Here is a 19,957-nt window from a genome sequence, read left to right as displayed (position 1 = left end):
AGTTTATTTGATTTTAACTCTGCTTTTTACATTTCCTTAGCACATCTGAAGGTAGATAAGCTTAAAGTCAAATACTGGAAATATGGAGGCTGTGTACAATAAAAAAGTGAAACTACTGAGTAGGTGGTTTGGAAAAAAACCTACAATTATTTATAGAAAGATAAGTAGTTTAAGAGTTCCCTGGCTAAGAAGTCATCTCAATTTGATTTTTTTTTAAAGGCAAGGCAACCTTTGATTGACCTCACAGATTGCAAGGACCTTGTCAGCTTACAATCCCTTATTTTTTATTTTTTTATGCCTACAGTACCTAGTCTTCCTAGGTGGTCTCCCATCCAAGTACCAACCAGGCCCGACCCTGCTTAGCTTCAGACGGGATCGGGCTTGTTCAGGGTGGCATGGCCGTAGACCCAATATAATTTTGTATCTATTTTAAAAATGAAGTTTGAAAAACACAAGTTTTAAAATTACTTTTATATTTTTCTGGAGCTAAACGAACAAACATAAAGCTACTCAATTAAAAGTTTAAAACAAGCTAACATTCAAAACATGACTTATAATGATTGAGGTACTTTTTTTCTTGTTCTAATGTAAATGTAAGAGAAACAACTGGCTATGAAGCAAGAAGGCAAAATAGCATATGGCTTCAAGACACTAGACACTTCTTTCAAATACATTACCCAAACACTTACATATCCCATAAGTCATCTGCTCACTGTATCTTTCCAAGTCAAGCTGAATGCTTTTGTGAAAAAACTCCAGTTTAGCTTTCAGTTGCTGAGATGCTGAGATCAGAGTGTTCTTCATTTTTGTCAAGTTAGTATTATATCTAAGAAGACTTAACCTAAACCATAATCGAAAAAAAAAAATCATAAACAATAGACAAAATTTAAAAACTTAAATTGCTATAAGCTCAAAGGCTAAGTTTCTATTATCAGTCTATGAGAAATAGCTGATCTCTAGAATCTAGTCTCTAAAGACTTCCTGCCTATGACATTCTATGATAAAACAATCTTCTTTATATTAGGACATTCTGCTCAAGAACTACTCTCAAGCTATTGAAATTAGAGGGTTTCAGACCATTAGTAAGAATTCTAATAGTCTGATCAAAACATTACATTCCAAATTGGCCCAATATTTTAGCATTATATGAACACTGATTGATAACTGGCAAGATTGATTATTAAGCATTAAAGCACATGACATTGCCCCTATAAACAACAGAATCTGCTTACATTGCTGCTCTTTGTCCCTGAAAGAGCCTGCTGTAGTCTTCTTTTAGCCCAGATACATAGTGCACTGCTTCAGCCCATACTTTACGCAGCTGTATAATTGGAAGCTGTATTTTGCTATCCTGTACTACATGTAAGAAGACAGGAAAAAGGAGATGAGTTATTTTTTAAGACTGTAAAGATTCTTTGTGATTTCCTGCCCATACAAATATAATTCCCATAGATGCTAGAAAAACACTTGTTACTATTTCCTTCAGTTCCATATACATTTACTGAACACAGTACATGAGCCCTGTTCCAGAGAGGGGGAGAATAAAAATGATAAGACATAATCACTACATAATCACAAAGCTTGCAATTATCCCGGTCTCTCTCTTTTCTTGTTTTTCTCCAACCTGGCATACTCTTTTTCCTCTCCACTAGTATAAATTCCAAATTTTTTTAAAGTTCTAAATCAGGTCCCATCTCCTCCACAATCTGCCACAGTCTTTCCTGCCTCTGAATGATAAATTGCATCTGCTGGACTACCAACACAGCTTCAGGAACACATACAGGGAAATTGCAGTTTCATAAGATATACTTTCTTCAATGCCAGACTTATGAAATTATCTACTTATGATTATCTCTTGCCCTTTTTTTGGTAAAGGGAATGCTTCTAAAATAACAGCAGGTATGTATATTAAGTTCAATGAAATTACATGTTAACATGATGAAATTCCATGTTAACATTATGAAATTCTCTAAGAGTGAGAGTCATCCTATATTCTTTTCTAATGAAAACCTTCAAAGAGAGGTTGCTACTAGGGTTCATATTGAGAAAACATTATCTGAAGCAAACTTCAAAAAAAATAATGTAACTGGAAAAATTTTTGCCTCCCCTATAATTATTAACAGCCTCATTAACCTTTCTTCTATTTTTATATACTTATATACCCACACTTACTCCTGAGGCGTCCTACAATACACCAAAAAACGAAAACAAACAAACAAACGAAAAACCTTTTAAAAGTCTGGGAGGGAAGCCTGATCTAAATACACAAACATATACACGCACACGCGCACACGCACACACACACACACACAAATTAAAGTCTGAAAGGGCCTAAGAAATGATACTCCAGTAGTAAGAAATACACATAGTGTCCAGATCTTGGTTTCTAGTATTGTTCTCCAACTAAAAGAACTAGGGCTCTTTGGAAAAATGGCAACTTCTAGGACTGGGGCAGGAAATACACAAGATGGGTCTGAGGCACACTGTAGTGCCAGGAAGTAAGAAAATACTAAAAGAAGAAAACTCTCATTGATGAGACAAGTAAAAGGGGCATAGGAAGCCAACTGAAAGAGCTCCTAATAGCCAAAGTTGCAACAATTTAAACAACAAAATAAATTAGTATTGAATTATAATCCAAAGTCTAATATCCATGAATCTATATTGATATAATAAATTATTGAGTAAATTAATAAATGAGAAAGAAAAGACAAATCTAGCATACAGAAGAATTCCTAATAAATTATGTAGGTACTCCACCTTAAAGGGAGGGGAACATAACTCCCTATTCCTTAAGTGTGGGTTCTGCATAATGACTTCCTTCCAAAGAGTACAGTATGGAAAGGGGATTAAAAGACTAAACTTTATAGTGGAGAAACCTGACAAACACTACTTCAGCCAAGTGATCAAGGTCAACACCAAGGGCCATAAATCATGTTGACAGTATGTACCCTTTAAGTAATGTGATAAAAGCCACTTTACTTTCTCTCAAAAACCCATAATCCTAGTTTAATTATGAGGGGAAAAAAATCAGACAAATTGTAACAAAGGGGCATCCTATAAAATACTTGACCAGTATTTCTCAAAACTGCCAAGGTCATCAAAAACAAGGAATGTCTGAGAAACAGCCAAGAGGAGCCTAAGGAGACATGACAACTAAATGCAATGTGGTATCCTGAATAAGATCCTGGAACAGAAAAAAGGACACCTGATAAGGAAATCTGAATAAAGTATGGACTTTAGTTAATACTGATACATTGGTTCATTAATTGTAACAAAATGTACCATACTAATATAAGATCTTAACAACAGGGAAAACTGTATGTGTGAGGGAGGGGAATATTATGAGAATTCTGTACTATCTGCTCATTTTTTCTGTACATATAAAACTGTTCTAAAAAAAAAAACTAATAAAAACGAAAAGGAATGATTACATAATTTAAGCCCTTATGCCCAATTTTGTTCTTGATTTTACAATTTTGTGCTTGATTTTGGTTTGGGGTAGACAGAAATTGACCACTTCTTCAAAAGAAAAAAATAATTCTCACAGGATAAATGAAAACGTTTAAACATTAAGCTATATTCGTAGGATAAAATGAAATTTTTGAACATGCTTAAATAATGAAGGAACAAGTAAGAAGTAGGCTTAATTAATAACAAAGATTCATGCTTCCATCTGTGAGAGGCCTATCCTCAGGAAAGTAAGTCTCCCAAATGAGGGAACTGGTGGTGCTGATTTAAAACCTACCTTTTCACCTTCCAAACTATAGAAATTCATTTTTCACCACGAATAGAAACCTAAAGTATGAGATACAGAACAAAAACACCAAAGACCATTTCCAGTAATCATGTTGAGTCAAACTTATATTATTTCAGGTTTAAAGCTCAGTCAATAAATGGACTAGACTTACCAATATAATTTACACAGTCAGATAAACTTCTGGAGGCGAATGGTCCTTCATATACAGTCTTACTTTTATCAAACAAATAAACCATATAGCTATCACAGCCTCTCTGAAAAAAGAAACGAACAATTAAAAAGAAAGATCTTTGAGCACCCTAAGTTCTCTAAGTATTTAAGCACCAGATTTCCTACTCTGAAATGCAAATGAACAAAGTCAATGTTCATTAGCAGATACAGATTTAGGGTCTAAACTTTTGTTTAGGAAAAATAAATTAAAAACTTCAGTATGGGCTAAAGTAAAAATCACCAAACCCAAAAGGACAAAAGCTAAAATTCATAACAACATATATCCATAGAATGGAAATACTATTCGGTAATCAAAAGGAATAAAATAGATACCTGCTATAACACAAATGAACCTCAAAAACATAATGCTAAGTACAAGAAGTCTGACACAGGTTATATGATTCATTTACATGATCCATTTATATGAAACGTTCAGAAAAGGTAAATCCAAAAAGATAGAAATTAGTGATTGCATGGGGTGGGCAGAATGGAGATTAACAGTTAATGGATATGAAGACATTGAGATGCAAATGTTTTAAAACTGATCTATGGTAATAGCTGCACAGGTAAATTTACTAAAACAAAAAACAAAAATATCCTGAATTGTACACTTGAAATGGGTAAATTATATTATATATAAAATATGCCTCAATAAAGTCAAATAAAATGAAAAAAGGGTCATAACCATAATCATTATACCATCCATTTATCCTGACAGGACCTATGAGACTGCTGGTCTAATTTCAAGGTTCTGGGCCTTAAGACAAAAAGGGAAAAAAAGAGGGAGGAGAGAACTAGCACCAAAGAGAAAATCATACAAAGTTCAAAACAACGAATGTTTCTCTTCTATCTTGTTTATCTTGCAAAGCAATAAAAGAGTAGAATTAAACTAAAAGAATTACAAGATGTGCACCACCCGCCAAGGGATTTCAAAATGCAGAGCATGCAATCTCTCTCTATGCAAATTTCTTATATTCTTCTAGGTATATTAGAATTCTCTTACTACTCCATCTAGAACACATTGAGAGGCTGGTTTCCGAGGATCCAGAGAAATTCCCGTCTCTGAAAGAAGCTCTTGAGAACCAGTGTTTATTCCAGTTTCATGCTCAATACGAGACTGCAGTGAATGAAGACTTTCATCAGGTGGTAACAGAAAAGAAATTATCTTTGCAGAAGTCATATTTAGGATGTGTACTATCTGTATAAATAAATAAGAAAAAAGAGAAATGATTATTGATCATCTGCTACATAAAAGATGCAGTGCTAGAAACTAAGAAAATATGAGTGAAAGGTATTATCTCTACACTAAACAAGGTTCAATCATTTTCCAAAGTGAGATATCTTCCATAATTATAAAATGACATTCTGAAAACTGAAGAGCTTGCTTTTCTCTTACAACAGATGTTAGTTCCAAAGAATAAAGTTTCAAAGTTCTAAGGATGCAAAAAAATCAAGAAATAAAAACCTCAATTTAAAAAGGCAACATTTATTCTGAGAAACCATATCACAGACCTGGAAGGAAACGTTCCCATTTATGAAATGCCTAGTAGATGCCAACCAGAGTTAAGTGCTTAATGTTTAACATAACATCCTGTTAATTAGATCTTCTAATCTCCATTTTTTGCAAAGGGAAAAATCAGAGCTCTGAGACCTTGTTAGGGATCACACAGCTAACAATTGGTAGAACTTAGATCTAAACTCATATCTGTCTGACCACCTTACAATGTCTCAAGAAATAATCATCTGATAGATGAGCTGGGCCTCTCTTTAAATAGGAAGAAGCACTGTTATCCTCATTTTTCAGATAAGGCAGCCAAATCCTAGAGCAATGACCTGATTAAGGGCCCAAAGTTGGATAAGAAAAGTCTAATTACTCTCACCTAAAGCCCCATTGAAAGCAGGAGCCTGATACAGGCCAAATTAAGTGTGAAACTGAGTTAAACATTATTCAGGTAATCAAGGACAGCCACAGAGTTAGAGGTCAGGTTTTTTTTCTTTTAACACAACATGATTTTAAATCTTCCACTGTCCTTAGATAGGCCATACAAAATTAATACCTATGTTTCTCCAATGTCTTACATTGAGTATATGCAAATGATTAAAATTCTCTCTGCTGGAAATGCTTATTACAGAGACAAAGCATTAACTTTCCTTTTATAATAAACCTTTTATGTTTAAAAAAGGTAGGGGGAAGAGAAGGGAATTTCCAAAGTTGACATAGATGTACAACAAAAGTACACCAAGGGAGACCTTCCATTCCTTCCCAGCCTAGATAGATTGCACACTTTGACAGCTGCTACTAAGAGCAACAGCAGAAACTTAGGACAAAAATCCTAAAGTGGATATTTACTTTTATATAGGGTATATGTCAAATTAGGGTAAGTGATTATGATATCCCACTATCAAAGCTGAGCCAGAGGGGGCAAAAGTAAGGGAAAGGAAATACAACTTAAAGTTATCCTTTTGCTCACTCAAATATTTAATGAGTGTCTACTACGGTACATACTATTAAGTGTGTTGTGGTATGGGTATGCAAACTGAGTAACGTAACTTATGATCCTTAAAACCTCCACAGGATAATAGTCAAATGGAAGATATCAAGAAACATTAAGAGAACTAAAATAGAAGACAAAATGCAGTTGGTACTATAATAATGCATTGTGCAGATTCCAAAAGAGCTTACTTGGTAGGAAGAAAGGGGCATTTATTAAAGGAGGCACTATTTGACCTAAATTTTGAAAAAGAAGAAAGATTAGAATGAGAAAAAAATTGCAAGAAGTAAAGTTCTTCTAAGGTAGACAGAGAGGTAGAAAGGGATGAGTACAATCAGAGAATATAAATAATCCAGTTCAAATTTAACTAAAACGATGCCCCCTTAGACATAATAGGAGATCAGGCTGGAAGGGCTGAAATGAGACCAAGATAGATTCTGAATGCCACTGTAAGAGTTTGAACTTTATTCAATAAGCAAAAAGGAACTATGGAAGGCTTTCTAAATTGAGACCCTGAAAAGCTCAGAACTGTTAAAACATTCAAAGGATAAATCTGACAAAATAATTGGATATGTAGATTGAAGAAAAAAGAGTAGTCAAAGTTTCCAACCTAGGTACCTGGAAAGGTGATACTGCAAGTAAGAAGCAAAGGAAAAGCTATGAGTAGAAGATTTAATGAAGCAAATATGTTCAGTTTTAAATAAATTCTTAGGTGCCAATGGGACCACCAAATGTAGTTATACAGAAGTTATAAATACTCTGCAGAAAAGTCACAACTGAGAAGATTAAATTTGGGAGTTATACATATTCAGTTTATACAACTAAAGTTACACAAATGAAGAAATTGCCAAGGAAAAGGAAGAAAAATTAATATGGAAAAAGAGAACCAACGAGAGACTCTTAGAGATATAGTTACTCTTAGGGGCATGAAAGAAGAGACAAAGAAGGAATAATTAAATACTCCTATTTCATCATTATCATCAGTGGCAAGTTCACTACACTTTTTTCAGCTTTTTTACATATATAAAGTTTTTCATAATAAATAGTTGGAAAAATATGTGATCAGACTCTCAAAACTTTTTTAAAGGAAAAAAAATTTCAGTAACTTCTTTGTTGATTTCTTTTTTACATGCAAATCAACTACGTTATTCCCTCATTGAACAAGATAATAAACAAACACCTTAGGAAAATGCCCTACAATAATACCAAGCTGTTTTACAGCTCATGCTTCTGTGTTCATGATATTCCTCTGCCTGTAAATCTTTCTCCTTACCCATTTCCCTGATTAACTCTTACTTATCTTTCAAAATTCAGTGTTATTAACATGTCTAGGAAGCATCCCTGAACTACTATGAATCCTATTGTATGCATATCTTATTCTGGAAAACCTCACAGTAATATTGATCCTTTAAAGAAGATATTACTGAACCTGATCAATCAATCAATCAATCAATATTTGCCAGATTCACAGATAGGTAAATAATGGTGCTGCAAGTTGAACTAAAATCCACAGACCACAAAACACACAGGAAGGACTCTTTCCCCATACTCTATGACAAGCAGACGCTTACGGACCCCTTCAAAGTACAAATGATGCTACGATTACCATGACAAGTCTGAAAAACATCTGAGATAAAAATCAAAATTTACTGGAGGCAACAAAGAACTAAAGGGCATCACCCAGTCTTGCTTGGCTAACACACTGAGGGATGATTTATTCCTTGGCACAGAAGAAAATCAAATCAAGAAGCCAGATATCTTTTCACTGTTAGCCAACAATGACATCAATATGGGCTTAAGTTTCTATTTAAAAAGTATGCCAAATTAGAGTAAAACTTTATATGATTATACATTCTCATTTCAATTTCAGAAATACTTTTTATTCCAAGCAATCAACAAATACGGAAAGATTGCAGATAAGAGTTGTTTCTGGGTATACGGCATAAAAGAACCTCTCATTCGTATCAATGAAGATTTACTGAGAACCTGGTACATGCCCTGCTTTATACAGAATGCCAAGGTAGGGATGGTGTGGTAGTAGGGTGCATGATTGTTAATGAAAATAGTAAAAGCAATTCCAGCATTGAAGAAAACAATTTATATGGAGAGGCATGAGTGGAAGATGAGAAACAATAAAATATTGTGGCAGAAACTATTCAGAGAAAAGGAGTGTTGAATATGCACCAGTGCAGGTAAGGAGATAAACACAGATACAGATCTTTCTGGGTAGAAGGATAGCATCTCTCAAAGCACAAAGATAAAGCTTGATGGCATAAGCAGTTAGTTACAAGCTGGTCCTGAATGAAGTAAAGGATAAAAGAAGCTGGTATGAGGCAGGAACATGGTTGGGGTGGACCTGGATTAGGAAAGCCCAAAAAAGCAAGGCAGATCAGTTTAGACTTGACTTGGTAGGCAAGAAAAAACTATGTTAGTTTCTTAGAAAAATAAAAAAGTATTTTCAGAAAATGAGTTGGGCTGCATGGACTATAAGATGTTCATGCTACATGGACTACAAGATGGGAAAAAGTATAGAGGCATGTAAGCCAGGTAGGAACCTTCTTCATCAAACCAAATCCAATATGATTAGACCTAAATGAATGAGGCGATAATGGCACCAATGTAAAGAAGGGGAAAATTCAAAAGATGCTTCAAAGGAGTAATCAACAAAGACAACTTAAAAATAAAACTGGGAAGGCTTATTAAAAAAATTAAAATGCATCATCTCTAAAAATATAAATTTATTTTCCAAATAAGCATTAGGAAAAGATTATTAAAATATATTTATACTAATTTTCCAAATAAACTTGTTAACTTTAATGCAAGTCTTATGAAGCAGACCATTTAAACTAACCTTCAAATTCAGAATGTGATCCATTAATACAAAACATCTTGGCTGCTTTGAAGTAAGATCAACAGGTCCTCCTCTCTGCTGAGGATCCCAATTCAGCATCAACTGTAGCCAGTTTTCCATGGGTTCTACTATTAAACTAGAAAATGTACAAAAATAGGGTGAAAATCATTATGTTCCAATTTTCCTTTAGTACTGTGAAAAAGGTAATTTTATAGGTTGTCCATTTCCTTTCTCTATATTATTTTGTATCTTACTTTCAATTAATTCATGAAATGACAGGGAAGAAACTTTTTCCACAAAAAATAACTCAAAACTCACATAGGTAAGATAGTTACTGGCAACTCCAACAGGCAAGTCGAGTTCCATTCTCCAAGGAACCCGTTTAATTCAGTATCCCAGGAATCTTCCTAGCACTTAAACCAATCAGTTAAATGGCAGCAGTTCTTGTTCTCACTAGACTTGCGTTGTCCAATATGGTAGCCACTAGTCACAAGTGGCTATTTGCATTTACACTTGTTAATTAAAATTAAATAAAATTTAATATTCAGTTCAGTCACACTGTTCACCTTTCAAGGGCTCAATGGCTTCATGTGGCCAGCACAGCTATAAAATATTTCCATCATCACAGAAAGTTCTACTGGATAATACTACTTGGAACAGACAACTCTATTTTTCTTTTACAATGATGAAGAAACTGAGGTGAACTTCCTCACTGAAACATACTTACCTACACAGGCTATTTGGTTGAGGTAAATGACTACTAAACCGAACTTCTCCTGTCATCTCTTCGCATGCAAATATACACTTTGGATCCTTCTTCTTAATCTTCTCATGCCTATAAAAAAGTCACCTCAGTTGACAACCTGATTCTCACAAATACCCTAAGATTTCTGCCATTTAATTTTATTCAATTATGTGTTTAAAAGGCAACTATACCACATAAAGAGAGAAGGAAAAAGCAGGCAACTAAAAAGTTCCATTCCCATTAAGTACAGCAAAGTTCTCATCCATTTCTTACCAGGTAAATGGCTGCATATGATGCAAAAAAGGCCTATAGCCAGCAATACATTCAAACACCATGGTCCCAAAGCTCCAATAATCAACAGTGGCTGTGTAAGGCTTATTTTCAAAGAGCTCTGGGGCCTTAAAAAGAAAAAATGCTTTAAACATCACACTATAAGATAAAATCTACTTTATTTTTGAACCACTATATTAATGACCTTCAGAAATAAAGAGAATCTTGTAAACTCATATTCAAAGAAACAACACGTCTTACCAGATATTGCAATGTTCCCACAAAAGACGTACACAGACTTCCTTGATCGACGTCCTTGGCATATCCCAGATCAATTATTTTATGTATAATCTGCAAATCAATAAGTATTAAATGGTTGAGAAATTTGAAAAGGAAAGGCAACAATGTCTTACAAGGGTCTGGAGGGGATGGTGGTGAAGAGCTTGGGCTCTAGGATAACAAATGTCTTTCAAGCCTGAGCTCTACCACTTAACTAGCCACATGCTCTTGATCGAGTTACTTAATTTCTCTTAATTTCCTATATGATGGTATTACTAACAATCCCTCCTTCACAGAATTGTTATTATGATTCAATGAAATAGTGAAAGAAAAGAATTCAACACAGTGCCTTGTACATGGTAAAAACAAATACAGATTGGCTATTAATTTTTATTTAATATACTCAGAATAAGTTTGATCCATTAAACTGAAAGGCAAAGGTAAGGGTGACTTCCAAACTTGAAGATCATGCCATCTTATAGTAGATCAATGTGAGTAAATGTAAATATCCACCTAACCTCAAGAATATCCTAGTCTTTAGATACAAAAAAAAAAGGCAGAGACAGTTGGTGCCAAACAAGCATAGGTTTCATCACCTCCAACCCATCACCATCTTCACTAACTAAAAGACCACACAACTGAATTCAAAGTTCAGACTCTTGGCTTTATGTCTTTATTAGGATGAAACTTGGGTGCTAACAGCAAGAAAACTGCTCAAATTATTCTGACAAAAACAAATATTTCAGTAATCAATTCACAATTTTTGGTTCTCAAGATGACCCATTTAAGAATCTGAGAAATCAAGGTTTTGAATTTTAATTAAATATAGAACTTAGGACTTTTAGGTCAAATGAAAGTTTTTTTAAAATCAAAAAATATACTTATGTAAATGTACTTTTAAAGAAAAGCAGACTCGGGATGTGTGTCTTTTCTGGATGTGTTTCGTAAGGATTAATAAATTATATACTCACTGCTTACTATCTCTGCTAGACACCACGCTCGAAAAACAGAAGTGAACAAGACAGGTGCAGTTCCTTCTCTAATGGAGCTGTATTAGCAGAGGAGACAAACAACTAAACACAAAACCACAGTGTAGTGAGGGCTGGGTAGAAAAACTACAGAGTACTATGGAAGGGCATCAAACCTCGAAGACTAACCATATCAGGAAGGCTGTATTCAAATGGTACGAAACATTTCTTCAGTTTTCACCTACCTTTCCACCGACATCCTGAAGAACTATGTTTTCAGGTTTTAGATCACGATGTATTATTTTGTTTTCATGCAAATATCGGATCCCAGACCCTAAAAAATGTTTAAAGTTTATTTGAGGTCAGAGAAAGCACTGAATTAAAAAAAATTCATCTCAAGTTTTGTATTTCTGATGCTCAAATTTATATGGACCATCATAACTACATGATTAATGATATTACAGCAGTTCAGATTTTCACCACAGAAAATCCAATTAACATTTACAAATATGGCAGAAAATTATAATATATGCTCATTTAACTAATGAGAATTAACATTAAAAAGAAATGGAACAAGCAATTGAGAAAATTCCTAAATTTATCCTTGTAGCTTTTCCCTCCCACCTAAATCACTCTCTTCAACTAGACTTTAGCCTCCATGATCTAGGAAAAGAAGTAAAATCAAAGTATATAAACATATTCCTGGCTTTTGAGCTTGCTCCAAGGGTTTTAGGGATTTTTCAGGATTAAATATGATTAACAAGAAATTTCACCCTAAGAGTTGACTTGAGAACCTATTCCCATGAGATGCAATGCCACTGGTAAATAAAATTACTATGTTAATCAGGGAGGAAGGGAGCACAAAACTGAATAAGGCCATTTCACATCATTTTTTTTTTTTGATCAGTGGTAGTTGGACATCTATGTGTCAAAAATGGACTCCTAGTCAAAAACAAAACAAAAAAATAACAAAATATCCTAGTTTTAATTTAGCATCAACAGTAATAGTTAAATTTTTCTGACAATTTCTTATATTATTAAAAATATATGCTTTGTGGTAGCATATAGAATCTCTTTTATGGACCAAAGGGGCATTACATTATGATAGTATTTTCATATTGATTACATACCTATATCGTTCAGTAAAGAAAGTATCTGGCTTTCTTTAAGTCCACAGCAATTTTCTGGTTTATTGAGTAGCTAATGAAAAAAAAAAAGAAGTCTAAAAATGTATACTGCCAATATTACTGGACAGTAATAGTGACACATTAATTACTATACTCTAAGAGAATATTAAAATAAGTCATGATTAATATCAGATGGGGAAAATTACCGAATTCATACGGAGAACATGTAAATTTCATGACAAGGCTTATATGAGTAAAGATAAAGGGGAGAAATGTGAAATTGAAAAAGGTTGAAAAATCTCACATATGTTAAAAAGTATCCACATGGCAAATTTAAAATAAGATGGGAAAGATTTGCAGTAGAGAAAAAACTTTTTTATAAACACCTTAAACATTGATATTTTTGATCTAAGATCACCAATACAGTCTCATCCTGCACACATCACCTCCAACAAAAAAGTACATGTTTAAAAATCAGGCGTTAGCTAATATTCCCTGTAAAGGCCAAACAGTAAATACTTTAGGCTTTGTAGGCCATATGGTCTCTGTCACAACTACTCAATGCTGTTGCTGTAGTAAAAAAGCAGTCATAAAAACAAGTAACAGGCCATTGTTTACCGACCCTTATTCTAGATTATCATATTGAATGTGATTTAAACACTGCTGAAGTTTGTGATTTACTATCTTATCATTTACTACCTTACTATCTCAAAACATCCATACTACCTTCCGAAGATCTCCTCCAGAACAATATTCCATTGCTAGAAGAGGTACATCATTAATCAAAAAATTCAATTCCTCAGGAACATCACAGGCCTTTACAACATTGGAGTGGTTCAACCTAACAAGAAGAGGAAAACCTAGTCAAAAATTTTTTTCCAATGAAAAGGGACTGGCTTTGAAATGGAAGTTGAGGGGCAGTGAGGGAAAAAAAGGCTGGCATTATTTATAATATTCTAATTTCTCATTTTAATAATTTAAAAAATATAGATAAAAATACTATCAGTGTTACAATTATATTTCTCCATGCCAAGAAGTAAGCACTTTACATATGTTAACTCACTTGTCACAAGAATCTTACTATAGGTAGATTTATTAATAGTCTCATCACATAGGAGAAAACTGAAGCACAAATTGGTTAAGCAATATAAGATCACAAAGCAAGTAGGTGGTCAAGTGAGATTCAAATCTGGCAGTCTGGCTCCAAAGCCTTTATCATTCTGCCTCTCCCATAATCACTTACAATGTCATCCAGAGGTGAAATGAACACATTTAAAATTTTGTATAAATGATAATAAACAAGTAATATAAGACAATAAAAAATAAAAATGAAAAAAATTAAAATTTGGCATATTACCTTCCAGTTTTTTATCTGTGCACAAATATATTTTCAATCCATACTGAATCATGCTATACATTGTTTTCTAACATCTTTTTTTAAGTTAACAATATATCATCCCAGCCTTCCTCCTCCTCCTCCACCCCCTCCTCCTCCTCCTCTTCATCATTATCATCATCATGATGCAGTGAATATCAAAACTAAAATAGATCCCCAGGTCTTAAGAACCTAAGGAAAGAGAATCTCTACGTCTAGGACATGAGAATTTATATTTTTAACAAGAATTTTATTTCATATTTTTCCTGGTGATTCTGCCATATAGCCAAGTTTGAGAAGCATTAAAGTGAACTGAGAACAGATAAAGAGTCAAAAAGTCCTTATTTCAAATCCAGACTCTCTTACCTACCAGCTTTATGACTCTATGAGCTTCAACTTCCTCATCTATAAAACAGGAATAATACCTAAATACAGGGTTGCTGTGACAACTAAAAGAATTATTTGTAAAGAACTTAGCACACTACTTGTGGAAATTTTAAAATATATCCACTTCTCCCTTCAAGAGTTTAATTCTCCTCCTCTTATTTGTATGTAGGCTGTACTTAGTGACTCATTTCTAACTAACAAACAATATGGTGGAGAGGATGGAGTACAACTTCCAAGGAAAGATCATAAAAGATATGTCGGCTTTCATCTCTTTCTCAGATCACTCGCTTTGGGGAAAGCTAGCTGCCATGTCATGAAGACAATCAAGCTTTCCTATGGAGAGGCCCAGATATGAGAAATTGATGCCTTTAGCCAATAGGCATATAAATGAGCATGGAAGTGAATACTCCAGCCCCACTCAAGCCTCTGGATGACTGCAGCTCCAGTCAACATTCTGGGATGTTTCAGGAGGGATCTTCTGAAACCCAGCTAAGTCATTTCCAAATTCCGAAACCATGGAAACTGTGAGATACTAAATGCTTGTTATTTTAAGCCACTAAGTTTTGGGCTAAGTTTTTTACAAAGCAATAGATACACTATTTTAAAGTAAAGAAGTTAGAGTAAAGAAATGAGAGTAATGATTATTATTTAACCAGAAAGAATAAGAGATGAGCACTGACCAAGATCCAGAAGAAACAGATTCTGCCCTCACAGGGGTGAATCTAATAACACCTACTGTATTATTAGATTTTAGTTTAAAAAGCTGACTTTTTAAAGTAAACCTACTTAATCATAATATGATATTATTATTTGAAATAGAACACATCTAATTAATGAAAAAGAGAAAAATATATTCCCAAAAAGATCCTAAGAAGAATAGATTCCTGGCCTCCTTCTCTATGAAGACATCTAGCTGGGCTGCAGAACTCAGGAATATAAGCCAAGTTCACTTACTTTTTCATGATCTGGATTTCATGGCACCATCGTTCTCTGTTTTTGGTACTAAGCTCTAGGCGACAAGACTTAATTGCTATTTTGAGATCAAGTTCCTGCCAAAATAAAAATCAACAGAAAAAAAATATAAATTCGGTTCTTGTGCAGATTTACTTGCTATCAAAGAAAAGCCAACCTAGAGAAACAAAACTTTTTAGCTTTACTAATCGAACATATTTATCTACATCTCTCTTGAGCCAATGCTTTTACTAGGTAAGCCATGAAACTATTAAACCAATGCTTTAAAACTGACCAAATACACCAAAGCACACAAGCAAAAAGTGACTGATGCTGTTTCTATAACAGGTCTCTTCAGAACACTGTCTCATATATTCTGCTAGAAAAATACAAAGACCCTGTCTCCCCAACAATCCCCATTTTGAGCTGACTGAGCAGACAGCTGACAAGGGCACCAGTCTCCACCATAACTAGAAGAGGATAATTCAGGGCTCTTGGCCTCAAAAAATAATTTTAATATGGCCAAACCTAATACAAAAAACTCCAAATCAGTTCTTAATCTTTGCATTTCAAATGACATTTAAAAATTCCTAACAATAATTGTACTTCTATTTCCATATTTATAAAATGAACCTAACATCTCTTGCTTATGATTAGTAATTTAGCCAATTCTGACTGAAATTAAACCCCACCTCGTGCACATTATGGGAAAACAGCCAGACTTCATACATTCTGGCAATAGTAATAATGCAGCCCAGGAACAGCAGTCAGGACCAAACAGGAGTAAAGAAAATATATAGAAAATAACTTGTATGCGAAAAGAGTGGGGAGCGGTAGAAGGTAGAAACTAGAGATAAGATAGTCAATGTATAGAGATAGAAGGAAGGAACTAAGACAGACTACAAACTAGCTCAACCATAGTCCTCATGCTCTTCAACCTTTATTTTGTTTTAAGCAGGTACCTGTTTGTAGCTAGGTCCCACTTAAGTTTTTACTACCATGAAGACAATCTGGTCCAACCATAAACAACATTAATCCCTAAATTCTCATACAAATGAGGCAGGAAACTATTCCAAAAAGATTCCATCCTGTAAGATCCTTCAACTTCTCAATTTCTATTTCACATACTCTGTGAAGGCCTTCTGCATTCTACCTTTTCACAAAGACTGCTCTGTGGAAAGTTTATGTCTAGCAAAAAAAAAAAAAAGGAATATTCCAGAGACGGAGAGTGGTGATGGTTGCACAACAATGTAAATGTACTTAATGCCACAGAACTGTACACTTAAAAATGGTTAAAATGGTAAATGTTACATTTTACCACAAAGAAATAATTGGAAAATACGAAATTAAATTAGTTTCTTTACTATAGGATTTCTCAGAGCTTTTAATATGCTAATGTGGGTATGACTCTCCAAATGAAGGCATATTATATATGCATCTACCCAATGTATTTGGCTGTAGTATCCTTTTTTCAAAGTGTTTCACAAGATTAGTTTTTCCAAACACAGTTTGAGAAGTGCTACCCTATTCCTAGGAAGTTCTTTGGGTATTTTGCCATGCTTCCATATTACTTTACAAATACCTTCGTTATATAGGTTACAATACTGTACTTAGAAATATTTCTGTGTCTACCTCTCCCACGAGACTTGAAATCTCCTTGAGGGCAGAAAATACTGTTTTTGTTGATTTGGGCACTACCATTTAGCACCCAGAACAGTAATCAGCTAAATAAACCATCTCACACCCTTTTCTCTTTCTCATTGTGATTTAAGAGGTATAGATGAAATACTGGGACATGCCTTCCACCAAAACACAAAGATCTTGAAAGCTTGTAAATGCAAACCCTAAGTCAGGCTTGCAAAAGTAACGACGCTGTTTCCAAGTCTCCTGACAGTATTTTTTCTCTTTTCACTACAGGCCTAGTTGTCAAATGTCCCAGTTTTGGGGAAGTCCACTCTGGACACCGTGAAAGTTCCTAAGAGGTTTCTAAGATTCTAGAGGACTCAAATCTCCTCCACTGAAAAAAATGATAAATTCCATTGAGAAAGAAAGTAGAATAGTGGTTGCCAGGGGCTCACAACAGGAGGAAATAGGAAGTTCTTGTTCAATAAGTACAGTTTCAGTTTCAGAAGATAAAAAAGCTCTGTAAATGAATGGTGGTGATGGCAGCACAACGATGTGAATGTATTAATGCCACTGCACTGTACACTTAAAAATGGATAAAAAGGTAAATTTTATGTTATATATTCTTTACCACAATTTTTAAAAGGTGATATTCATCTGTCCCCAACCAGGAACCAAGAAAAGCAGTCATAAAAGCATGCCAGCATGCATACTTTTTCCTTATGACCAGGCTGATGGTCAGGCTTCAATAAAAAGGCCACAGGCAACATCCAATGGAAGTACTTGGCTCCCTCTCTTTTCTCTTTGAGTGCTTTATGCGCCCTTTGAGAATTATTAAATTTACTACTTGTCTGGCTCTCAAAGTCTTTAATGCTTTAGTTTTTCATCTTTCATTCTCTCTCTCTCCAAGAGTTCCTCCTACAGTCTCTCTATCTGGAAATCTACTTCACAAAATTTCTTGTTCTATCAGTGACGTTTGTCATTGTAACTGTCACACAAACATGCCTGTTCCTTCCAGGTAGACTCTCATCTCTTCTACCTCTCACCCTATATTATGGGTTCTCTACCCGCACCTATATTCCTTAAGACAGCAAATCATGATTTCTACTCCTGAATTCACTTCTCCATTCACAGGCCTCTTGCAAGCATTTTAGTACTATCTTAACTGCTCATCTCGTCTCATATGTTTTTCCACTCAGATTTCACTTTTACAAAAAGATCTTCCAAGAACACTTTTATCCTGACATTTCCTTTTTAATGGTCAATTAATGATGATTAAGATGATGATAATAGCAACAACACAACAACAGCAGGAGCTAATATCTGAAGGCTTACCATGGGCCAAGTACTATATTTAGCTTTACACACATTACTTAACTCTCAAACAGACCCGTGATGTATATACGTTATTATAACCATTTTACAGCTAACAAAACAAAGGCTATACTGAAGATATTATTAGTCTAGGGTCTATACATCTAAAAAGTCTGTGGATGTCCTTCAGAAGAGCATGAACTTTCTCAAATGGCAATGCATAATGCTGCATGGATGTGCCTCTGTGCATTTTTCTGGGCAAAGGATTCGTAGCTTTCATAGGTTAACAAAAGATGAAGAGCTTAAACATGATTATTAACTGCTGCTACAATGGTTAAACATTTTCATTTAAATCAGTGCAAAATTCCTGAGTCGGATGTTTGCTGCCTTCCATCGACTAGACTAGAACACCTTTCTCCCAATCTATCTCCTTCCCTTGTGAAGTCATGGTCATTTTCGGCAGCTAACCCTCATTCCCAATTACAAAGCGTACCTATTGCTTCCAAAAGCTTAACCTGTGGACCCACCAAAAAACTTGCCTTGTCTACTCCAAACCCACTGATAACACAATGGCCTCAAAGCACACGCAAATACACACGTTCCAATAGGTAGACCCCCTCCTCAGCCCTATTATCTCATCCACTAATACAACACACACTCTGATGCGCATTTGCCTCACACACCGTAACACTCTCTACGTTCACAGAAGCACACATGCACTGCCACACTCAGTAAACACCTTGTCACATCTTGACATTCAAGCCCAAAGTTCTCCCTAATAGCTCTATCTCACACACGCTGACCCAGGACCTCAGATACAACTACAGATTCAGTCACCAGGCTCACACGCACAATCAATCAATCAATCAATCTCGCTCTCTCTCTCATACACACACACACACGCTCACTGGCCCAAAATACTGCCCAAGGTCTCACCGACGATCTCACATACTGACATTCACTGTGTTCCACAGAGGCTTTGATAAACACCCACCGCCGCTCCCTCGCGCGCCCCGCCTCACCCGATGCTGGTACAGGCATACGTTCCCGAAGCCGCCAGTGCCCAGCCGCTCCCGCATCTCCCAGGGCCCGCCCGCGCCCGGCCGCAGCCCCGGGGGCCGCTCCATGGGGCGGGAGGGCAAGCGGCCTCAGGTTCCACCACGGTACTGAGGCCGGTTCCGGGCCGCCGAGGCTCGCGCGTCCTTCTTCTCGCGAGATGATGCGTCACTTCCGTTAATGCCACAGGAACCCCGCCCCGCGCCAACTTTTCCTAGGGCGCCGCAGCAACCCTGCAGGCGAAAGAGTGGAAAGAGAGGAAGGCGCTTTCAAACCGCTAAGTATTCTGGACATTTTCCTGGTTGAAAGAGCCCACTTGTTTTTTCCGGGCCCTACATTTCCTTCAAATCATATTCCAAACCAGTCTGTCCCGTATTGGTCTTTTAGACTTCACACCTTTCCTATCTACACTTCACCTTTCTTCAGACCTCTGCCATCTATTCTCCAACCCCACCACCTCCTGAGCTGGCACTGGCAAAGCCTCCACTGATTTAAATATTATGGAATCAGAATCCTGCGCTAACAGGCCCACTGATACATTAGCCTTTAGTT

The 19,957-nt window shown here is 35.6% G+C and overlaps 1 protein-coding gene and 1 pseudogene across 4 annotated transcripts in view; both read right to left on the bottom strand.

Annotated features, from left to right (window-relative positions):
- CHUK (component of inhibitor of nuclear factor kappa B kinase complex) overlaps window positions 1-19,569 on the bottom strand; it is a 33,231-nt gene extending 13,662 nt beyond the window's left edge. For 2 of the 4 annotated variants that reach the window (XR_005654702.1, XM_039871511.1), the window contains exons 1-13: window positions 19,372-19,550; window positions 15,416-15,510; window positions 13,426-13,540; window positions 12,703-12,772; window positions 11,818-11,906; window positions 10,587-10,676; window positions 10,329-10,453; window positions 10,038-10,145; window positions 9,311-9,446; window positions 4,971-5,165; window positions 3,909-4,011; window positions 1,233-1,356; window positions 690-841 (exon numbers count right to left, since the gene is read on the bottom strand). Coding sequence is in view for 3 of the 4 variants with exons in the window: in XM_039871511.1 (XP_039727445.1) it covers window positions 690-841; window positions 1,233-1,356; window positions 3,909-4,011; window positions 4,971-5,165; window positions 9,311-9,446; window positions 10,038-10,145; window positions 10,329-10,453; window positions 10,587-10,676; window positions 11,818-11,906; window positions 12,703-12,772; window positions 13,426-13,540; window positions 15,416-15,510; window positions 19,372-19,476 (1,507 nt within the window). In the remaining variant the exon portion in view is untranslated. Of the gene's footprint in view, window positions 1-689; window positions 842-1,232; window positions 1,357-3,908; window positions 4,012-4,970; window positions 5,166-9,310; window positions 9,447-10,037; window positions 10,146-10,328; window positions 10,454-10,586; window positions 10,677-11,817; window positions 11,907-12,702; window positions 12,773-13,425; window positions 13,541-15,415; window positions 15,511-19,371 lie in introns of all 4 variants that reach the window. The other 2 variants (XM_039871509.1, XM_039871510.1) reach the window with 2 other exon arrangements.
- Window positions 296-407, bottom strand: LOC120610184 (uncharacterized; annotated as a pseudogene).
- Window positions 19,570-19,957: the final 388 nt, after the last annotated feature.

Source organism: Pteropus medius, unplaced genomic scaffold (genome assembly GCF_902729225.1).
Source record: "Pteropus medius unplaced genomic scaffold, Ma_sr-lr_union100, whole genome shotgun sequence".
NCBI classification, from domain to species: domain Eukaryota; kingdom Metazoa; phylum Chordata; class Mammalia; order Chiroptera; family Pteropodidae; genus Pteropus; species Pteropus medius.
This window is presented reverse-complemented; position numbering and strand designations above follow the sequence as displayed.